Below are 21,737 nucleotides of genomic sequence, written 5' to 3'. Positions count from 1 at the left end.
TAAGAGGAAACTTCCCAGTTTTTCTAAGGCAGGGGTACATGTGACCAAGAGGTCACTTTCATTGTGGAGAAAGGCCAGCACAGTCCCATTAAGCACCTCTTTTCACAGGTGAACTTACCCCGGACACAACAAGTTCGCCACCAAGATTCTGCACCTCAGCTTTGACTTTGCTGCAGATGTTGAGCTGGTGGCAGTAGAGGGCAATGCGCTGCAGGTAGGCCAGCAGGTCCTGCTTGCAGGCCGAGTCTGGACACTGGTGGGAAAGCAGACTTAGCACCACACAAAGCCACCAACAAGCTTCCCCCACCTGCTAGATAGAGACCGGGGTAGTCACAACCCTCAGCTACTCTCTGGGTGGGCCTGCACCTCTCTTAAAGGTGGGAAAGCTGCAGCAGGCAAATATGGTTCTAGAGATAGTCAAGAGTGCTTTAGAGCTGTAATAACCATCAAAAAGTCCTTCCCCTCAAGAGGCAGTTTACTGTACAATTATGAAACACACTGCAAACACAGCGAGGTCTTGACCAGTCACGGGGAAACTGCTGTTCAACCGCCTGTCACCAAAGCTCAGGGCTGGCTTAGAAGGCTTTACCCACAGAATGAAAGAGCACTTCCCTCCTGTGAGGCTGGGCGCAGTGAGTGGGAATATGCTGGAGATTTTGAATTTTATTCTAGGAAGCAAGACAGAGCCATATCTGATTTCCATTTTGAGATAAGACCTTGTTGGCAGCAGAATAGAGTGGAAGTCAGGAGAGGCACAAGACTGCGAGGAGAGGGCTGGTAATAAGAAAATATCAAGGTAAATGGACTGTTAATTTTCTAGGAGGCAGGAAGTATTTTTTTTTAATATGAGAACAGTTTCTCCCTTTCAAACAGCTAAAACTCAGGTCTGGGCAGAAAGAATTTAGGATACTCTGCTCCAGAGATATGTTCCTATGCATACTGGGCCTATTTCTGAAGTCCTTAAATATCTGTAAACTTTTTTTAAAAAGAGTGCTATGTCCCATGTGAAGTACTGCTTATATCACTTTAGGTCACCTGAATCCCAGAATAAATGAAGTCATGGATGCCTGTCACTCACGTGGTCAGCAATGGTCCTGCCAAGTTTGTCCATTCGGGATCCCGCCTCAGCAATTTTCTTGGCAGCACTGATCACATCTGATGTATTTTTGAGTGGTCCTTTACCTCTGTGAGAGAGAGAGAATGGGAGTATTGTCTGTGGAGCCCTTCCTAGTCAAGATGAAGACTGCAGAGCAGAGAGCTGCTCACCGTGTGAAGTCTGTCATCTCCATCATAATCATGCACATCTGCTTGGCTAGCACGATGATGTCGTTACCACTGTCATCCCATTTGGACACCTCAGCATCCAGCTTGCTCTTTTCTTCCTGGAAGCTGGCCACCTGTTCTGCAATCTTTGCTTTTTGCTCCTGGGGAAGCTGAGCCATGATAGCCTAAAATCCAAAGCACAGAAAGCTCTAACATAAAAAGAATCTGACATTCTCACAGTGCATTAGTCGAGAACATTTCCACCAAGCAGCCTGACACAGGTAGGATAATGCTCTAATGGGCTCCATTTTGCGCAGACGTTTATGAAGCCTACATTCCTGGCTCCCTTTTCTTGTTCTTACCAGTTTTAGTATAGAGGAAAACTAGACAAGGCTACTGTAGTGTCTTCATGGTCACACCTGGGCAAGGCCAGAATCTTCTTAAAAGTTCACCCTGCCAAGGCCTGTACTTGTTGGATGGAGAAGGGACAGGCTTTTGAATCTGTCATGGCAAGCCTCTCCTTTTTTAAATTATTTTTTTAAAGTCTTATTTATTCCCTTTTGTTGTTGTTATTGATGCCATCGTCGTTATTGGATACGACAGAGAGGAAGACAGATACTTGCAGACCTGCTTCACCACGTGTGAAGCGACTCCCCTGCAGGTTAGGAGCCAGGGGCTCAAACTGGGATCCTTGCACCACCTGCATTTAACCCGCTGTGCTACTGCCCAACTCCCACGCCTCTCCATTTTCACCCTCCTGAGGCAACTTGTGGGAATAGAGACCATGAATTGTCAGTACAGTGAATGGAGAAGCAGGAGGAGGAGGGCTGTTTCAGTTCTTGCCTCTCTGTTGTCCTCTTCCTCTGAAGCTACTAAGTCTGGGACTATCCCTACTCTCTGGCAGAGCCTAAGCAACTAAAGCCTAGCCTAATGCTTTCTATATAAGAGAAAGTCTGAGGTGTAGAGCTCTTTCTTTCACAGACCCTAAGCAGATATTCCCTCTGGTCCAATTGCATCCTCTAACTTGACAAAGTAAACTCAGGTAGTTTTTAAGAAAGAAAGCAAAAGAGGATCTGCTGAGCAATGTACATTTTAGCTACCTGAGAGGGCATTTATGCTTATCAGAACACTATTCAGAAGCCTGGTGCCCACCTTGAACCACACAGAATCCAGGCATTGGGCTCCTCCCCACTCAAGCTTCCCAATGTGCGATGACTGAGTGAAGACCAAAGCTGGGACACACTTGCTGTTTAAAATGATTTCTAAGGAGTGAAAAGACTCCTTAGAAATATTTCTTGGCATCCTTCCAAAAACATAAATGCTATTGATGGAAGATTTAATGACTCAAATGAATACAGTGGCTCTGACTACTTTTCCTGAATGTACCATTGTTATTTTTTTAACCTGTGAATAATTAAATAGTTCATATGCATGGTATCATTGAGATGGGCAAAGACAGTAATCTTTTTCAAATTTCAAACATTGCACTGACTAGGGCTTTCCTGATGTAGGATTTTGTCATTAACCAAAGGTCCAGGGTATAGCTGAGGAGACATTTTCAAAGAACCTCCAACTACCAATGCCACAACTTCAGCCCTGCTGCCTGAGAGCAAAGAGGGAAAATGGTGCTCTCAAGGCTGAACAAGTGAGATTTATTCCTCACCCGCGCACTCTGTCCAGCAATGAGCTGATCATCTTCTGTCTGGACGCTTGTCCTGCTTCTGACATCAAAGTCTTCTGTCTCGAAGTCGGAGTCATCCAGCTCCTCTGGGGTCTGCCAAAGAGAGATCTTGAGTGAGACAACACATCAATGTCTAGAATTTTGAAATTGTGTGTGTAGTGTTCCAAAGAGCAGACACGGTGATGCCCCTGTAGTCAGCAGCTGGCTATAGTTTCGCACAAGGTTTTCACTTCTTGGAAATATTACCAGCAGTAGCACTGAGGTGTCTTGCACATACATGATTTTATTGCTCCTGAACTGACTTTTTCACTCTTTTTTCAGAAAAGAGTAGAGATGCCACTACACTAAATGTGGACAGACAAAAGTGAGTACTATTGTGGGCAGAAGAGGAATTGTGTGAAAAACAGGTGTTTTATACAGCAACACTAAAGAGATTCTTCCAATTTCCCCACTTAGGGGTCCAGGCGGTGGTGCACCTGGTTAAATGCTCACATTACAATGTGCAAGGATACAGGTTCAAGTGCCTGATCCCCACCAGCAAGGGCCATGTGGTGGCACACTGGGTTAATCTCTCACATAGTACAAAGCACAAGGATCCCGGTTCTTGCACTGAATCCATAGTGTAGGCTCTGAGCCCCAGTAATAACCCTGGAGGCAACAAAAACAACAAAAAAATTCATCATGGCTTTTTTTTTTTTTCTTTTTTTTTTTTTTGCTATATTTCTTAGGATGTCAAAGGCTGCTGTGAGAAGAGGCAAGAAAAAAAAAAAAGCAAGCAACTATCGAAGGTAAAGACAAAATATGGCAGGTATGCCAAAGGGAGTGATTATTAGTCCTAGCTCATGCTTTAATTATGAAATAAAATTCTTATTTTGCATAACCCTCCAGCCTCCTGTAATTAGCTGCTGACTTGAAACATAATGTCATCTTCTGGAAGTTATCAGTAAAGGGGCAGCAGGCAGAGCAGCTGGGGTTGGCTTTGGGCCCAGCCAGTAGGCCTGTGATAGGAAGGCAGTGAGGCGAGTGAGCCCCTTATCTGCACCAAGACCTGGTCTCAGCCCAGGCTTGCTGGGAGGTGCAGACGAGAGGACGTGGGGAAGCATGTGAAAGAGCCAAGGCTATCTGGGTTTGTGCACTTGCAGGCATCAGACCTGTCCCTCGAAATGAGGTGAGGACAGTGATACCACTGACATTCTGATCTTGGGGTCATAAATCCCTTTAGAGTTGAATGAGTATTAAATCTATGGAGCAGTGTTCTCAAAGGCACGTCTGACATGATGTCCACCCTCAATAACCCAATAACAGTTCTGGCCAAGAAACAAAATATCTCCACTTATTTGTTGAGCATTACGCCAGCAACCCTGCATTGCTGATAGTATGGTCTATTTACATAATCATTGTTTTGCCTGAGACCTGCCCTGCCCGTAGGGTATTGGTTTATCCCACTGGTTAGAACTTTCGCGCTCTTCTCCACCCGCTCTGCTAGCCATTTCCGGTTAAAGATATATATAAAGGTGTTGTCTCTAATCAATAAAGGCATTGCATCGAGTTCCTGGTCTCTGTCCCGTGTCGCTGAGTAAGCAACAGCCCAGGTTGGCTCCGGTCGAGTTCTCTCCAACCCAGATAGCCTGACACAAAATGACTGACAAAAATCCCTGCTGTCATATATATATTCTGGGGGAAATGACAAATAAGAAGATGAATTATATGACATACTAGAAAGCAGTGAGTGCTAGAAATAAAGTAGACGGATTGTAATTTTATGTGGGTGGCCTTGAGAGGTCTCATGAGGGGACTGAAAGGTGATGAAGGTGGGATGATGAGGAAGCATTGCCAGTTATCTCAATCTTTTTAAAAATTTTAAAAAATATTTATTTTCCCTTCTGTTGTCCTTGTTATTTTACTGTTGTAGTTATTATTGTTGTTATTGATGTCATTGTAGTTGGATGAGAGGGGAGAGAAAGACAGACACCTGCAGACCTGCTTCACTGCTTGTGAAGCGACTCCCCTGCAGGCGGGGAGCCGGGGGTTCGAGCCAGGATCCTTATGCCGATCCTTGCGCTTTGCGCTACCTGCGCTCTGCCTGACTCCCCCAGTATCTCGAAATTTTTAAGAGAAAAAAACATTCAGAGACATATGGGGACTGTGCTTAGAGCTAAATGATTTCTCACAACCTTACCTGATTCCCCAGAACAGAATTCTGAAATGTGCAAACATCTCTTATAGTATATGCAGTTTCAGCCTACTTAATCTCTAAAAAGATGAACTATTTCCAGGCATCTCTCAGAATGGTAAGAACTTTGTTAGTACAGAACTATGTTCATTATCATTAGTACATGTGATTCTGAGATCCCTTCCAGTCACAGAGATATGGCTGCTAAGTTTAACCAGGCCTTTGCCAAATACAATTTCTTCACCCTCTCCTTGCCCTATTCCTCAACATGTCCAGGAAACCTGGGGCCTGTAGGAATTTAGCAGGCAACCCTTCTAGAATCTCACCCCAGTGTGGAGTATATCTTGCCAAGTGTTTCTACACTGCATACAAAATAGGTCAAGCCTTGTCTCAGAAATGGCCTCTGTTTCCAGCTGACAATCTGCCTAGGTTCTGGAGGGTGTAAACGTGTATGTGTACTGGGGACTCTATAGCAAATCATAGAGGCTTTAATAAAAGTCCTCTGACCCCACTAGATTGACAGCTGCTTTCTAGGATGTGGGCAGGGAATGGCGTGTCCACATGGCTCTGGGGAAGAGTTCTACACTGGCCCTGCAGCCTGAGGGAGCATTACACAGCAGTTAGTAGTTTCTCAACTCTTTGTTTCATACCAACCCAGAGTAGCCCTGGATTTCTCTCAGCTCGGTCAAATGGGGCTCTTGGCACTGAACCAGGAAGTATCATTGCTATGCAGTTCCTAAGGTGCATCTTGCCTGCCTTCTGCCTCTTTGAGGAGAGGGGCACATCATGTGAAGAAACTTCAGCTTCCATTAAGGAAATGCTCCTATATCTGAAATTAACTGATTGTAGTTTTCATTTAATTCAAATGAAAGCCTGTTTGTCCTAAATTGAATTATTAAGAGCTCCACTAGCTCCCCTTCTTAGCCCAAGTTTGGATCTAGCCTGCAACTAACAGTCATTTTAGACATCGTAATTAAACATTTCTCTTTCTAACAGCTTTTAGATGCATGGTTTTAATATAGTGTCATTGCATCTGCTGAGTTTCAGAATGATGCATTGCCTAAGTTTAGCAAATGATAAGCTGCTAAATGTCTGAAATGCAGTTACGCACCCTTATCATCAGCACTGCTTTCCTGATGTCCCGTATGCCGTCGTACACCAAGCGAGAGGCATCAATAAACTCGTTCTCGTCCATGGGCTGGGCAGGGTCTGAGCTGAGGGCTTCCACGGCGGCTTCTACTTGCTCAGTGAAACGTGGCATGACTGCAGAGAAAAACAGCAGCCTCAAAAACCTAGCAGACCCCCCAAACCTCTCAGTCAGACACAGAGACTGTACTACTATGTCAGAAGTATCTGTGGTTGAAGTCTAGTAAATGTGGTATTTTACGAAGATTTGAATCATCTTCATAGTCTCATACCAGATGCTGCAATATTGTTTTGGGAGGCTGAGATTGACTTGAGGTACTGTGTAAGAATGGGACCCAGAGGAAGAGCACAGGATGAGATTCCTTTCACTACATGCCAGAGCCGAGTGGTGCCACAGTGGACAAAGCACTGGGTCTCAAGTTTGGTCCTGGCCATGTGTGCTAAAGTGGTGCTCTGGTTTTCTCCCCACCCTCCCCTCATCAATAAGTAACTCTTTAAATTTTTTTTTTTAAATAAACTTTTTTTAAATAATGGAACTCCCCCTTAACTTAGTACTTATTTGGTAATAGGAGGCTTAAGTCAGGTATTTGTTTCAAATGTGTTTAGATTTATTCCCATCACTATTTTTGGGCCACACATGAAGTACATGTGCCCACAAGGACTTAATTTAACTCTTTACTAGTCTGATATGTCGCCAAGAACTCTTGTCCTTAAACCTTAGTTGAGTTCTTACCTACTTCCTGTCCACAGACCTTGCACTAACAGGATGGTCTGCCCCACCCAGGCCACCTATCTGGGGAATACCAGTAAGGTGGTCCATTACCTGTGTTGGAGAGTAGCTTGGTAGCTTCCAGCACCTTTTCTGTGTAGACCCCTGGCTCATAATTGTCCATCTCTGAGGTGACCACATGAATGACCCGGGCTGCCCGGCCTCGGATTGCACCAGCTGTGCGGTCCAGCCCATCAACATCTTTCTCTTGCAGAGCAATAACACATTTATTCACATCTTCCAAAATGTGATTTTCTGAGGAGAAAGCAAAATACTGAATGAGAGAAGGACTCTTGCTAGAAAGGGGACAACAGTAAACTGGCATCTATTAATCACCAGTACTCACTTTGTGCCAGTTACAGTATCAAAGACTTTATATGTATCATTTCACTGAAAAGACAGGATTGATTGATAAGTGGCTCACAGAAACTCAATCTGTAATCACTTCCAATAACAAGGTTCATTCGCAGTTTCAAAAAGACCCCTTTTTTAAGCAGAGAATTCAGACTACAGAAAATTCAGTTAACTTCTCGTTCTCTAAAATAATTCCACTGACCTAAAGTGCCAAACAACATCTAAAGTAGAACAAGTCTTTCATTCTCCCAATCCTGTGCCTTTCCTTCCATGGATGCGAACAGCATTTAAACAATCTACCAAAAAGCCAACACAGTCCTAGGATTAAAGAAGGTGCTGGGAAACAGATTGAAGCCTCTTCTGAAAGGTGTTGAGGCAGAAACATTTAGCACCCTTCTCATGGATGCAGGTGGACGTGCTGTGATATTTGCAGAAATCCTTGAATCCCGTTAAGCTGACAACTGTATCCGACCAGTCCTAGAGATGGATCTGTAGGATCCACCCAAACTATTTTTCCTCAAAGCAAAAAGCTTAACACTGGAATCTGGGGGCCCCATGGTTAAAGAGGTTGCTTCATCTGCACTAACAGTGGAAGCAAGTAGGATATCCATGAGCAGAGAAGTAATAAGCTATGGATGCTACACAGCCATTAGGAGAGTGGGAGCAGCTCCAGAATGGAGAAAGGAAATGTTCTTAAGCACTGCAGAGGCCACCAGCACGCCATTCAATGTCACAGGGCCACACAGACCAGAATAGCAGGAGAGCAGTCAGAATGCTATTGCTTCCCATCTCAAAGGAAGCAAAAGGCAGATGCTACTCAGCAGATCTAGTGAATAACAGAGCCAACACAATGCCCTGCTTTTGGAATTCAAGGCTCTCTGGTAGGTCACAGGACACAAAGGCCCTCCTTTCTGTAGTTTTCAAGAGACCACAGATTGTGACTCTACAAGCTTCTCTTTATTTTGAGACCACAAGCTTTATGGAATAAGATGAAAAATTATGAGAATAAAGAAATGTTATGAAAGAAATGAAAAAAAAAAAAAAAAGATGACAACATGTCTCCACAAAAGCCTGCAGGCAGATGTTTATAGCAGTTTTATTTGCAATTGCAAAGACCTGGAAGCAACTAACATGTCCTACAGTAAGAGAGCAGATAAACTGCCACATTCAGACAATAGTGTTATTCAGCTTGAAAAATGAACTATCAAGTCATGAAAAGACATGGAAGAAACATAACTGCATGTTATTAAGTGGGGGAAAAAAAAAGCCAATCTGAAAAGGATATAGCATAAGGTTCCAACTACAACTAGAAAAAGGAAAATGATGGGAACAGTAAAATGATCAGGAATCTGGTACCAGAGTTGGGGTGGGGAAAGACAAAATAGAGGAGAGGTGTTTTTAGGGCAGCGAAGATTCCATTATACAATATGATGGATCTATTTCCCCAAGCCCTTAAATTTTCCTAAAATAAATAAAAACATTTCTCTGAAAGAAAAGTCAGAATATATCAATGTCAAGAATTGCTATTGTAGAAGTGGAAAATGAGTTACCACAGTGTAGGTGAGATCATAATTTAGCATATAATTTAAAATGTGTTAAGATTTGCCACACCAGGTTGAGCACACACACCGCTAATAGTAAAGAACCTGGCTCAAGCCCCCAGACCTCACCTGCAAGGTGAAGCTTCACAATCTGTGAAACAGTGCTGCAGATGTCTCTCTCTACTCTTCCCCCATCTCAATTTCTATCCTATTAAAAAAAATAATGAGTTCCAGAACTGGATAGTGATCTGCTTTCTCTCTTCTTCTATTTACCGAGCATTGCTCTACTCTGGCTTATGGTGGTTTTGCAGATTGACTCTGGGCACTCAGAGTCTCAGGCATGAAAGTCATTTCCATAACTATTATGCAGTTGGCCCAGCCCAGGACTCAACACACCGGTCTTTCACCTCCATTATTCTTTATTCCTACACATCGAATCTTCTTTTTTTTTTTTTCCCTGCTATTAATAATGGACTGATTTCTGAATTTCTTCTTTTAGTTTAATATTTTATACTAAACAGTTATGCTACTGATTATTGTATATTGTAGGTAGTCTACCACCTGGGGCTGTTGGTGCTTCAGGCATGAAAGTGTTTATGCATAATCATGCTACTTCCCCAGCCTCTATCACTGATTTTTAAGACACCCTTTTCCAAAACAGTGTGTATGGGGGGAGGAGAATTACAGAGATCACATCTTTAAATACAGTGGCCCAACACTCATAGATTTGTTCATCTAGACATGTACATTTTTTAAAGTCAATTTTAACTTTCTTGAATTCATACTGTTGTTCTTTCAGATAAGTCCAAACAAAGAAGGACCAGCTATTTTTAGGCAACAGAAGAAGCATATGCTAGGAAGTATTTCTCAACCCTTGCTAAATACAGCTGTTTGTTGGAAAGGCCCAGCTAGCCATGGCCACCACACCCAGGACAGCATCAGTTCTGCTCTTTACACTTGAGTACTAAGGTGAAAGGTAGTTTAGGATGGAACTAAGCAAATACGGTAGGAGTTAGTCCACACTAACTTGAACCATGAGTCACTGAATTTCCAATCAATCATAGACAATAATCTGTACTGATTAAACTAACTTGTAAGTTTATTTCTACATATTTACTTTATTAACTGCATGGTATCCTACTAAATAGATTTGGGGGTGGTCATAATTAACTTATCCACAGCTTTCTTTTAGACTGGAGCTGGTGCTTTGGTTTCAGTGAACACCCTTTACAGGTATTTTAATAAACATTTTGTGTATTTATCTCTAGGGAAATTTTCTAGTAATTGAACTATGATGTAAAAAGGCATATGCTGTATATCTGAAGTAACATATAGTGTCTAATTGCCCTCCAGGCATCAAGCCAATTGGCATTGTCCAGAAAGGCTGAACTTACATTCAGTTCATAATGTATAAAAGGGCCCGTTTTATATACCCTTTGTGCTGGATGATCATTGGTGCAACCTTATGCACACACAGGAAATGACATCAATACTTAACAGAAAGGACACAACCTGTAACAGGAAATATTCTGAGTGCTTGGCATTTAGCTTTCTATATGGTAACCATTTCCTTAAAATCACAGTTTAATAAGGAAACAAGAACATCAAAATATTGAATGACTAGCCCGGGGTCATACAGCTATGGAATGTTAGAATCAGAAATCAAACCTAACTTCACCACTGCCTGTAGAAACGTATCTTCAGTTTTAATTTTTTTTGCTATTAAACACAAGAACAAAAAGTACATACACTAGTTCTCTTATTTCATGGCCTCCTAATCAGACCAAATTCTTTGGGCACACTAGCAGTTAATGAAGAATATTAAGTACAAATTACCACTTGTGTTGCTCCAAAGTACCTAATGTAATATATTGTTTGTCTCTGAGAGCATTTGGTAAAGATATTTAACAAATACAATTATAACCTCTATAACCAGCACTTGCATCTTTCAGGGGGAAAATGCAAAACTGTATGGAAGCAAAACTTCCACACATAGGCAGAGTAAGCAAATGAGAAAGTAAATTGCATTCCTGTGAAAAACATTTTTCAAATACAATTCAAATGAAATTCAAACAGCTTTTATCACTTTGATAAATTTCAACCCACTGTCCTTAAGGGAGATCAGTCAATATAAATATATTCACGGTTTGCTGAGTGCTCTGTAGCATCTTAAACCATGTCCAATATTTTCAAGACAATATTCTGAATCAAATAGCTTGGGAAAAAGGAATCCCCACTATCTCTCTACTGCCTTGAGGGTGACATACATGCTCCTCTCTCAGTATTAAAGTGCCACTGTCTCATACTTGATACACAGTGACCCAAGATTCCTTTGCAGCCTTGTGAAAAGCTACTAACCGGGTCTAGGCAGCTTCACCAGGCTATACACCAGATGACCTTTATTCTTTGAGACACAAATCAGAAAACGATTTATTGTAAGTATAAGGGAAGTCAGGAACACATAGGAGTAGACGTTGGAGCAAATGCTGTGGTGTCTCTTCACCCTCCCACCCCCATCTCTACATCTCTCTCTTTCCACATACACATTTAAATAAAAAGTGAAAAACTTGGCTGGGAGCAATAAAATTTGCATATGTGGGAGGCTCTGTTTCTACAACCATCTCCAAAAGAGGGTAGAGTTGGGGAGAGACTCAGGGGACCAAAAGAACAACAGAAAAGAACTGCTGGGTCCCTCAGTCCTACTTCCAGGATTCAGTGAGTAGACAGGATTATAACATCCAAGTCCCATGAATTCCAAGAGAGGAAACAAAACCTCTCATGCTGCCAAAGGGAAACAAGGTTTCTGAATATGGCAGAAAACAACCTCTCCAAGGAGTTAAGCAGTATCCTTACTTTTCATTGGACAAAATTTTATGAAGCCCACCAACCAGAAGCTAGACCCTGCACTGGGAGCCTGAAGCAACCTGGGGGCAGGGGTGGAGTAGTAAATAGTGTTGGCCTCTAACGCTTGAGATTCTCCAATTTGGTTCTTCATGTTGTATATATCAGTGACATTCTGGTTTTCCCTCAAATTAAAAAACAAATTTTTACAAGGAATACGAGTGACAAAAATTAACTAATCAATTCAGAAGAACTTTCCACAGGCTTGTCTCCTCACACCATTCAATGCCCCTAAAAGGTCCAAATTAGAAGAATGACTCTTGTGCTGCAATTGTTTAGTTATCTGACACTGATAAGCAGGCCTGTGACAAAACAGAAATACTAGGGTAGACCTCTAAAATTCAGATATTCTGACAGCATCACCACTACATGACTCAGAATTGTTCTATGTTTTTATTTGCTAAAGAGAAACTGTCTAAACACCTTTCCATCAAGCCAACTTCTATACATTTGCATAAAAATTACACATACTAAAAAAAAAAAGTGCAAACAAAAGCATATCTGGTTAAAAGACTTGATTTCACTTCACCATTCACCTGTTTTTATGTCATGTACTGCCTGGACCCCACTAAAAGCTACAATGGAAACTCTATTGTGCTCTGATTTGAAGAGTGTTACATGAGGGTCATTTGATTCTATTACTATTTGTTTAACTGTAAGAAGAACTGAAAATAATTTGAGAGCAAGTGTGATATATACGGAACATAATCATAAGAAAGTTTTAAGAATGGAGTATCTATGTATCTCTGGAGGGAACCTTTCATTTAGATTTCAGAATTTATTGTTTGCTTAAAACCGTGCTGTGAAGGTGGAATGTTTTTCTCTGAACCTATGAAAAAGAATAATTCAGTACTTCACTGGAAAAAAACAACAGAAGGCCACGATTTCCCAAAAAAGCCATTGCTGCATTTTTTGGCACCTGCAAAGATGTGCTTGCAAATGATTTTATTTTTTGTTTTAAAGTACTAGCACCTGTAATTTGGCAGTCCTGCAGCAGTATGGTTTGTCTCCTTTTTTTTTTTGTAGCTAATGTATTGCCTGCTCCCATCTTTCTCAAGTAGAGCCAGATTTACCAATCCCAAGGAGAGCAGACAGAGACAGGGAAACATTGGTATGCAGAACATAACGTCACCTTATATAGGTCACTGCTGGAGGACTGTGCTGTGCATGTACTTAAGCCCCACTTCTGTTTCAAGCCCCATTGACACTTACATCTCCCATGTTCCAGCCTGTGATTCCCTGGGGTGACAGGTAGTTTCAGCTCTACAAATACCCAGTTGCTGATTCTGCCCACAGCCACTGGCCTCAGGAAGTCTGGCACCTCCAGAGAGCAAACAGTGCATCCAAGGGCAGCAGAGGCCCTGTTAAATGGTGAATGCATTTATATATACTTGTTCAACTCTGAGGAGATGGATTGAAATTTATCTCTGTGATAAACAGTGAATTGCAGTTGACAGATATTTTCTATATGAATGCAATTTACTCTGTCATTACCAGTTTATGTTTATATAATGAAATCAACTGTTTTTGTGAGGTGAATTACCCATATTTATTTTCTGCGAGTTCATAATTAAATGGCACTTAAGTATTTCCCCTCTGTTTTCTATCCATACGTCATGCCGCGTCTTTTGAAAAGTAGACACTTAAACTAGACCGCTTTTGAGGAAAAAAGAGCTTTCCAAGGTGTTGGGAATCCTTTCTTCTGTTTCAAAGACTCATAAAAATAACCATAGCCTCTAACAAGTACATAGGTTGGCATTCTCCTAAGCAATAGCAGCAAGAGAAGTAGGTGCAGATGCTGCTGAAAAATAGCACTCCACATAAACAGTGGAGACCCTCTGCTAGCGAGCTTCTGAGATGGAGGCCAGCCCCACCACACAGAAACTATTGTAGACCCACCTCCTAATGCTCAAGAGTCAGTGGTAGCTTTAATTTTTTTTTAAATTAAAATGAAAAGCAACACAATATTATTGCTAGAATAATTTACTTGCCCAGACCTGGGGGCATTTTGATTGTCCATTATTATAACTTAGGCGAAAGTAATTATGTACATCCTCACATGCTTCTCTGGGGAACTAGCTCATTACCTGAGACAGCCAAGAAGTCATCAATGGAAGTAATGTCATCAACAGCATCTGTGAGAACACGGACTTGTTTTTCCCACTGTTCCTTAAAAAGATCCATGTTCTCTTGGGCCAGTTTGCTTTGTGGTTTCGCTGCTAAAGCCAATGCTGCATTGATAACCTGCAAGGACATTAAGGTGCACTGTTTACTCTTTGAAGCATTTAAAATAGGTAGGACAACTTGGTCAGCACAGTGACTATGGCTCTTTCTCATGTATTTCACTATGGTACAAAATACTGCGTTTCACCTGAGCATTAACAAAGAAATGTTAAACTACAGGTTTAACAATATCCGTTGTTATAAGCAACATTCACATGTGAATGAATACAGAATACAACTGAATTAGAATGCACAGTTACAAATAAAAATATACTAGAGTGCTGAGAAGATAGTGTAATGGTTAGCAAAAGGTTTTCACACCTGAAGCACTAACGTTTCAGGTTCAATCCCCATCTCAAGTCAGAGCTAAGCAGAGCTAAGAAAGAAAAGAAGAAGTGTGGGGAGGTATTTTTAATCTCTTTACTCAGTGATAAAAACTATTTTTAATATTTCTGACTTTTCTCCTTTGTATATACACATATGCATACATATCAAAAATATACTATTAGAATTATATGCTACATAAAATATAACCTAGATCTTTAAATACATGTTAAAAGCATTAACTGCATACTACTCCGTCTTATAGCTGCCTGTGCATCATTTTCCTCCTATTGAAAGATGTCTAGGCTTATTCAAGTTACTAACCATTCTTAATATTGTGACTACAGTTTCTTGATATACTATTAAAAGTACATTTGGGAAAATTTTATTTGACCTCCAAGCATTTTTTGTAATGGATACATACTTGTCATATAAGAACTTCATAGAAAGTTCATAATTTGTTCATTTAAAACTTTCTTTAAGACAATTTTGTTGAGCTAGATTTCACATAAACAATTCACCAATTTGACTTGTGTCATTCAGTGATTTTCAGTATATGTACAGTTGTATAACTATTGTCACAATGATTTTAAGACCATTTCATTACACCAAAGAGAAACTCCAAATCCATTATGCGCAGTCAGTCTTTATTTATCTTGACATTCCTTAGTCCTGTCACCTTGCGACCACTAACTTTACTGAGTCTATGGATTTACTTATTTTGGACACTTCATATAAATGCTGCCACCCCAATCTCTGTTTTCTAACTAGCTTCTTTCACTGAACATGTTCTAATACTATAGAATATACACCAGTATTTCACTGACGAAAAAGGTCATCATATAGACAGACCACATTTTATTTATTCATCTACCTAACAATTACATTTCTTCTTTTTGGCTACTGTGACTAATGGTGCTATGAGCATTCATATATACAATTTTGGTGTTTTCCTTATTTCGGGGTATACAGTTAGTCAGAAGCACAACTGCTGAGTTGTGGTTAATTTTATGTTTTACTTTCCCAAACAGCTGCACAAGCTTACATTCTAACCAGCATCCATGACAGCTCTATCATATCTTCAACAACTGTTTTCTTCTTCCTTCCCCCCTCTCTCTCTCCTCATCATTGGAGCTTCACCTCTCTGGGAAGATTTATTTATGTCACCAAAGCACTGCTGAGCTCTGACTGAGGGATGAAAGTCTGCATAACCATTAAGCTGTCTCCCATTTCCAGGATAACTTTTTTGACAGAGACAAAGAGGCAGAGAAAAAGTGTGAGACCACAGCACTGAAACTTCCTCCAAGTAGTGGGAGCCTGGCTCACACTTAGGTCACGCATATGACAAAGCAGTACATTATCCAAGTCAGCTATTTCACCAGTTCCACAACTGGTTTACATTAATAATTATATATATAGTCATACTATTAAGAAGTGAAATCTCTTACTACTGTTTTGATTTGCATTTCTTCATGGTTCCTGGGTTGTTTGACCATTATTTCATGTCTTGATGACTGACCAATAGTAAATATTCTTTGGAGAAATGTCTACTCAGATCCTTTGATGTACTCATTGAATGACTAAAATTAAGTAATATTAAAATGAGCTGAGAATGCTCAGTAAAATTCCTTGGCACAAGGTGTTCATGGATTATTAGAAATAAACATGTGATAATACAACTGAGAGATAAAGAACAGATCTGGATACGGCAAGAGAATAGCATAAAGGATTATGGGCACACATCTGGAAGTTTGGAGTGGTTTCTTTAGGTGCTGCATGAACCACGTGCCTTCAGGTTGGGTCTAATTTCCAGTACATTAGAGGGGCATTCAAGAACAGTGTTCTTGAATCATCAGCTTATCCCCCAAAGAGTATAGATTATGGACAAAAATCATTTGTGAGAAGAACTATCCTACATTTCTCATATGTCATGCTATAGTCTCCATATTTTCATTACTTTGAAGTGTGTTATTTGCCTCTTTTTTCTGTCTTGCCACTCATTTCTCAGTGGATGCCTCCTCACCACTGTGGACTACTTTCTTCATTAACTAACTCATTAATTCACTTATAGATCAATGAATCAGAGTGAAGAATTCTTGGCTGAAGAAAATGTTCTTAAGAAAGCCAAGTAAACACAGGCAAGTAATTAATTATATGTTTTAAATACTAAGACAAATTTTCCATTACAGCGGGTTAAGCGCACGTGGCACAAAGTGCAAGAACTGGAGTAAGGATCTCGGTTCGAGCCCCCGGCTTCCCACCTGCAGGGGAGTCACTTCACAAGCGGTGAAGCAGGTCTGCAGGTGTCTATCTTTCTCTCCCTCTCTCTGTCTTCCCCTCCTCTCTCCATTTCTCTCTGTCCTATCCAACAACGACGACATCAATTACAACAATAAATCAACAAGGACAACAAAAGTGAATAAATAAAATAAAATAAAAAATTAAATTAAAAAAACCAGAGAAAATTGTTCTCTTTGTTCTGTGATATATCTTATCTCATAATCGTATAGTACAGGAAATGTTATGTGTCTATGGTTATAACAGAAAGAAAAAAAACCACTATAAAAAAGAGGGGTAATTTCAAATGCAGGTGATTTTTGCTTATTCTAGAATATCAAAAATTAACTTAAAAACTTACAAATAAGCATTCATTAAATTAGAAATGTAAATGTATTTAAAATCAATAACCTTTCTACATATTATAAATAATGATATAAAATAAGTATGAGATCATCATCAAGCAATTAATAGAAAATAAGTGGGAAAATAGGTTTAAAAAAACACCCCAAAGTGACTAATTTTTCTGAAGGATATTTAAAACATTTAAATAAACAAGATAGTAAAATTGACACTTATTCATAAATTAAGCTGAAGTAATAAGTAGCTGAGAACCAAAATATTTTGAGGAGAGTAAGAAATAATATCTTGATTCATTCATCCATCAGTGGTGGCACTTATGCTATTTCCATATCTTGGCACTTGTGAATAATAGCACTGCAGAGAGACTAGGAGCATATTTTTTTGAATTAGTGTTTTCATAATCTTTAGATCGATACCTAGAAGTGGAATTGCCAGATCATATATGGTAGTTCTATTTCCATTTTTAATTTTGAGGAACCACTATACTGTTTTCAATGTGGCTGAGCCTATATACATTCCCACTAACTGTGTATAGGAGTTCTTTTCCTCCAAGCCCACATCCCCAACACTTGTGTCTCATCTTTTAGATATAGGCCATTGTCACAGTTGTGGCTTTGATTTGCTTTTTTTCTAATAACAGATGAACTTTACTTCAAATGGCTATTGATCACTTGTGTATCTTTTGTGGAGAAGTATCTATTGAGATCCTCTGCCTTTGTTATTTATTTTTGATGAGACTACCTTTTAGTTGTGTGTGTGTGTGTGTGTGTGTGTGTGTGTGTGTGTGTGTGTGTGTACTCTGGTCAACAAAGATGGGCGCAAGGTAATAACATTCATAATTAAGAAGAGGTAAGAATAGAGCACGTGGCACAGATGGGCAGGCAGATGTGGTGACAGGAATCCATAAGGAATCTGTTGGCTGCATTCATGTTCTCATTTAAAGTTATAAGCTGAAAGTGAAGATGTTGGCAGAGGTGTTAGAAAATTGAAGAGAAGGTATGAAATGTGACTCATTTAGAGTCCAGACTTGAAGAGAGGAAGCAAACAAAAGTACTAGGAAAAGATAGCTATAAATCACATAGACTAGGGATTAATACCCAAAATATATTAAGTCAACAAGCTTCTCTGGTATGTGCTTTTTCACTGTCCTGATTAAAACTTTTAAATATTGGGGGTATAGGAGGAGTCTTTAACAATGGAATAAAAAAATCACTAATTCAAATCTTATAAGTTAAAAAAACTTCTTGGGACATATACTCAATGGAGTAGTACTCAGCAGTTGAAAAAGATTATATGTATCAAACTAAAGGATAAGTATGAGATGATTTCAGTCATATGTAAGAATACAGAGAGTTGGAACTCATGAACTTGAAAAAGAAAAAATATATATAACGTCAACCCATACCCACTGACCTTCAGAGAACTATGGTGGTAACCACTGGACAGGGATGGGGCACAAAACTTTGGTGGTAGCAGTGGTGTGGAATTATACCTATTATTTTATGATCTTATAAAACACTATGTATGTATGTATATTTAAAAATTTTAAGATAGGAAAAAAAATGTACTTAATGTTGCTTTGAAGAAAGCTCCCAAGTTGCCTTGGCAGGGCCAGACCAAATAATTTTTTAAAATCTATTTATTTATTTTCCCTTTTGTTGCCTTTGTTGTTTTTCATTTTTGTTGTAGTTATTATTGTTGTTGTTACTGATGTCGTCATTGTTGGATAGGACAGAGAGAAATGGAGAGAGGAAGGGAAGACAGAGGGGGGGAGCGAAAGATAGACACCTGCAGACCTGCTTCACCACCTATGAAGCGACTCCTGTGCAGGTGGAGAGCCGGGGGCTCAAACCGGGATCCTTATGCTGGTCCCTGCGCTTAACCCTCTGTGATACCACCCGACTCCCCAGACCAAATAATTTTAAGGATTATTTATGATCCGTGGCTCAGGTGTTCCCCACTCCTGCTAGAGAGGGAAAGCTGATCTTGCTTTTTCTTGCTTCCTAGAAGTTGCCCATATTTTGGGGGTTGTGGTCATATCATTCCAACTTTTCTTAGGGGTCTTCTAACTCTGAAACTCTTATTTTTTCATGCAGCAACATTAGGCTTGGTCGAGATAATCTAGGAAAATCTAAAGATGCTTACTTTCCTCTGCAATGTTCCTTTTGCCATTTAAGACAAAATTCACAGGTTTTAGGAATGAGGAAATGAACATCTTAGGGAGGTCATTATTCTGCTTACTAGGTGGGCTCTCTGTCCTTATCTTTCCTCACAGAAGTTGCAGAGACTTGTGTTCAAAGTTAAGATAGATCATGTCAACTATCTATTCAAATCTTTAAGAGCTTTCCATGATCAGGAGTAAAGAAGTCAAGACAGGAGTAGACAGTATAATAATTATACAAAGAAACTCTCATGTCTGAGGCACCAAAGCCCTGGCCAGGCTTAATCTCCCACATCACCATAAACCAGAGCTGATCAGTGCTGTTGTTAAAAACAAACAAACAAACAAACAAACAAACATAAAACCAGTCAGCACCACCTGAATTCTTGTTAGATATCCGATCTCTGCTATCAAAGCCATTGTATTTGCTGTTCCCTCTACTAGAATATTTTCCCCTCCAAGATCTGCTCTGTCATCTTCAGCACTTTCTTTAAACATCAGATTTTTCAGCCAAGACTTTATTAGCCATCCCAAGCCCACTATTTAACAGACACATCAACAGCTAAAGTGGTACTTGGAGGAAAGTTAATGCACTGAATATTTGTGTTACATGAAAAAAGATTACCACTCAAATCACTGACCTATGAGCTTCTAACTTTAGAAACTAGGAGGATCAATAAAACTTAAAAGCCAGCAGAAGAAAGAAAATAACTTAAAATACAAATTAGCAAGGGTTACTCAAGAATAAATAGCAATAGCTAATTCAGTGACAGACAATGAATTCATTATTAAAGAACCCTCCCAGGGGCTGGGCAGAGTGGTCAGTTTGGTAGAATACGTATGTTACAATGCACAAGGACCCAAGTCCAAGCTCCTGATCCCCACTTTCAGGGGGAAAGTTTCACTATCAATGAAGCAGTGTTGTAGGTGTCTCTCCTCTCCCACCTATCTCCTTCTCCTGTCTCAATTTCTCTGTCTCTATCCAATAAACAATAAAATATATTAAAAGAATCTTCCCACAAAGAAAACTCTTAGTTCAGCTTCAGCATCCTTCAGTTCTGGCATGCGTGCTGCTACGGATTGAACCTGACCTGTGCTCTATTGCCTAGCTATCTCCCAGACTGCAACAGGAGGAAAATATTTCCCAACTTTTTATGATATGGAAAGCAGACTTTACTGGAAAAGAAAACAACCAAATCAAAACCGATACGCAATCCTTAAGAGGAGTACAGTATTTCTGGACCCTGACATAACTACAGACCTCATAGGAGGGGCAATTGGTGGAGACAGGATAGAAAAAAGAGATACAGAAAATGCTGAGAGAAATGTAATCAGGAGCATTGCCACCCAACTGTTTTTAGAAATTGCTCTGTAAGAAAAGATTAGAGAGTACTTGAGTTGGCAAAGTTAAGGTGATTCAAAGATAAACGGTCTATGATTATGAAACAACAGATGAACAAGAGCCCAGGCTGTAGCCTGCCCTGGCCTGTATGCCTTGGATGCAACTTTAAGAGCTATTTATTTTTTTAACCACCTATTGGTTAAATCTGAGTGGGTATGTGCTTATTTGATACTTGTCAAACTTGTCAGCCATGGAAATGATCCATATTCCCAAGGCACAGTGGGGGAATGATGTAGAAAATAACTCTATAGAGCTGGGGGGGGGGGGGAGAGAACAATCTCATAAGTTAATTAGTGAGAAATATGAAAAAGCAAAAATATGTAGATGAGCTACAGTTTCAAATACTTAATTCACCCTTGTGTGGATTTCCAAGAAAGGTCATGCATTAAGCCAGGCTATATAAATTATTAAAACGCCAGAGTTGTATTATCTTAAATGTACAATGGTCATTACATAATGAACTAAGAAAAATGTTAAATGACATTATCTCTAAAATGTCTTCTAATTTTAAAGACTCAATTGTCAGAAAACTGTTGTTGGTGAGATTGTTTCTTGCTACCTCCTCTCATCCCCATTAGCATTAACTACATTGAAAAGCTACTACTAATATTTTACGCAGCTACCAATAACTAAAAAGCAAGCAAGATACTGGTGGGATATGTGGGGTATAGATCTGGGTCATAATGGTTTGTTATTGTTGTTATTAAATAGAGTACCAGTTAACTCTGGCTATTAACAGTGTCAGGGATTAAACCTAGGCCTCCCCTCAAGCAAGTACTATGCACTACACTATATAATTGCCCAGTCCAAAAGTATGACTTTTTTTTTTTTCCCTTACAAAATCTGACTGGCTGAGATTCTCTGCTCAAATGAAGGCATCTTTCCAATGAGCAAAGTAAAGGCTATGTGGGAAATGGTTTAATCTACTTCCTCTCTCACTCGTGGTCAAAGCATGTGACTGAAACAATGTAGGTGCTTTGCTTTCTCCACGCTATAAAATAAAGTTACTTCTGGGAATGGTGGCAGCACCCGGTTAAGCACACGTATTACCAAGTGCAAGGACCCAGTTTCAAGCCCCACTCTCACCTGCAGTGGGGAGGCTTCACAAGCAGTGAAGCACGTCTGCGGGTATCTACCTTTCTCTCTCCCTCTCCTATCA

General features: G+C 40.0%; 1 protein-coding gene across 1 annotated transcript in view; it reads right to left on the bottom strand.

Moving 5' to 3' along the window:
- The window catches only part of CTNNA1 (catenin alpha 1), a 174,374-nt gene that overhangs the window by 1,371 nt on the left and 151,266 nt on the right, over window positions 1-21,737 (bottom strand). The window contains exons 11-17 of the mRNA XM_007517548.3: window positions 13,916-14,072; window positions 7,087-7,287; window positions 6,229-6,380; window positions 2,927-3,037; window positions 1,267-1,448; window positions 1,079-1,184; window positions 119-253 (exon numbers count right to left, since the gene is read on the bottom strand). Of these exons, the coding sequence (XP_007517610.1) occupies window positions 119-253; window positions 1,079-1,184; window positions 1,267-1,448; window positions 2,927-3,037; window positions 6,229-6,380; window positions 7,087-7,287; window positions 13,916-14,072 (1,044 nt within the window). The remainder of the gene's footprint in view (window positions 1-118; window positions 254-1,078; window positions 1,185-1,266; window positions 1,449-2,926; window positions 3,038-6,228; window positions 6,381-7,086; window positions 7,288-13,915; window positions 14,073-21,737) is intronic.

This window comes from Erinaceus europaeus, chromosome 2, assembly GCF_950295315.1.
Source record: "Erinaceus europaeus chromosome 2, mEriEur2.1, whole genome shotgun sequence".
Taxonomy (NCBI): domain Eukaryota; kingdom Metazoa; phylum Chordata; class Mammalia; order Eulipotyphla; family Erinaceidae; genus Erinaceus; species Erinaceus europaeus.
Note: the sequence above shows the minus strand (reverse complement) of the source record. Positions and strands in the feature narration are given on the sequence as shown.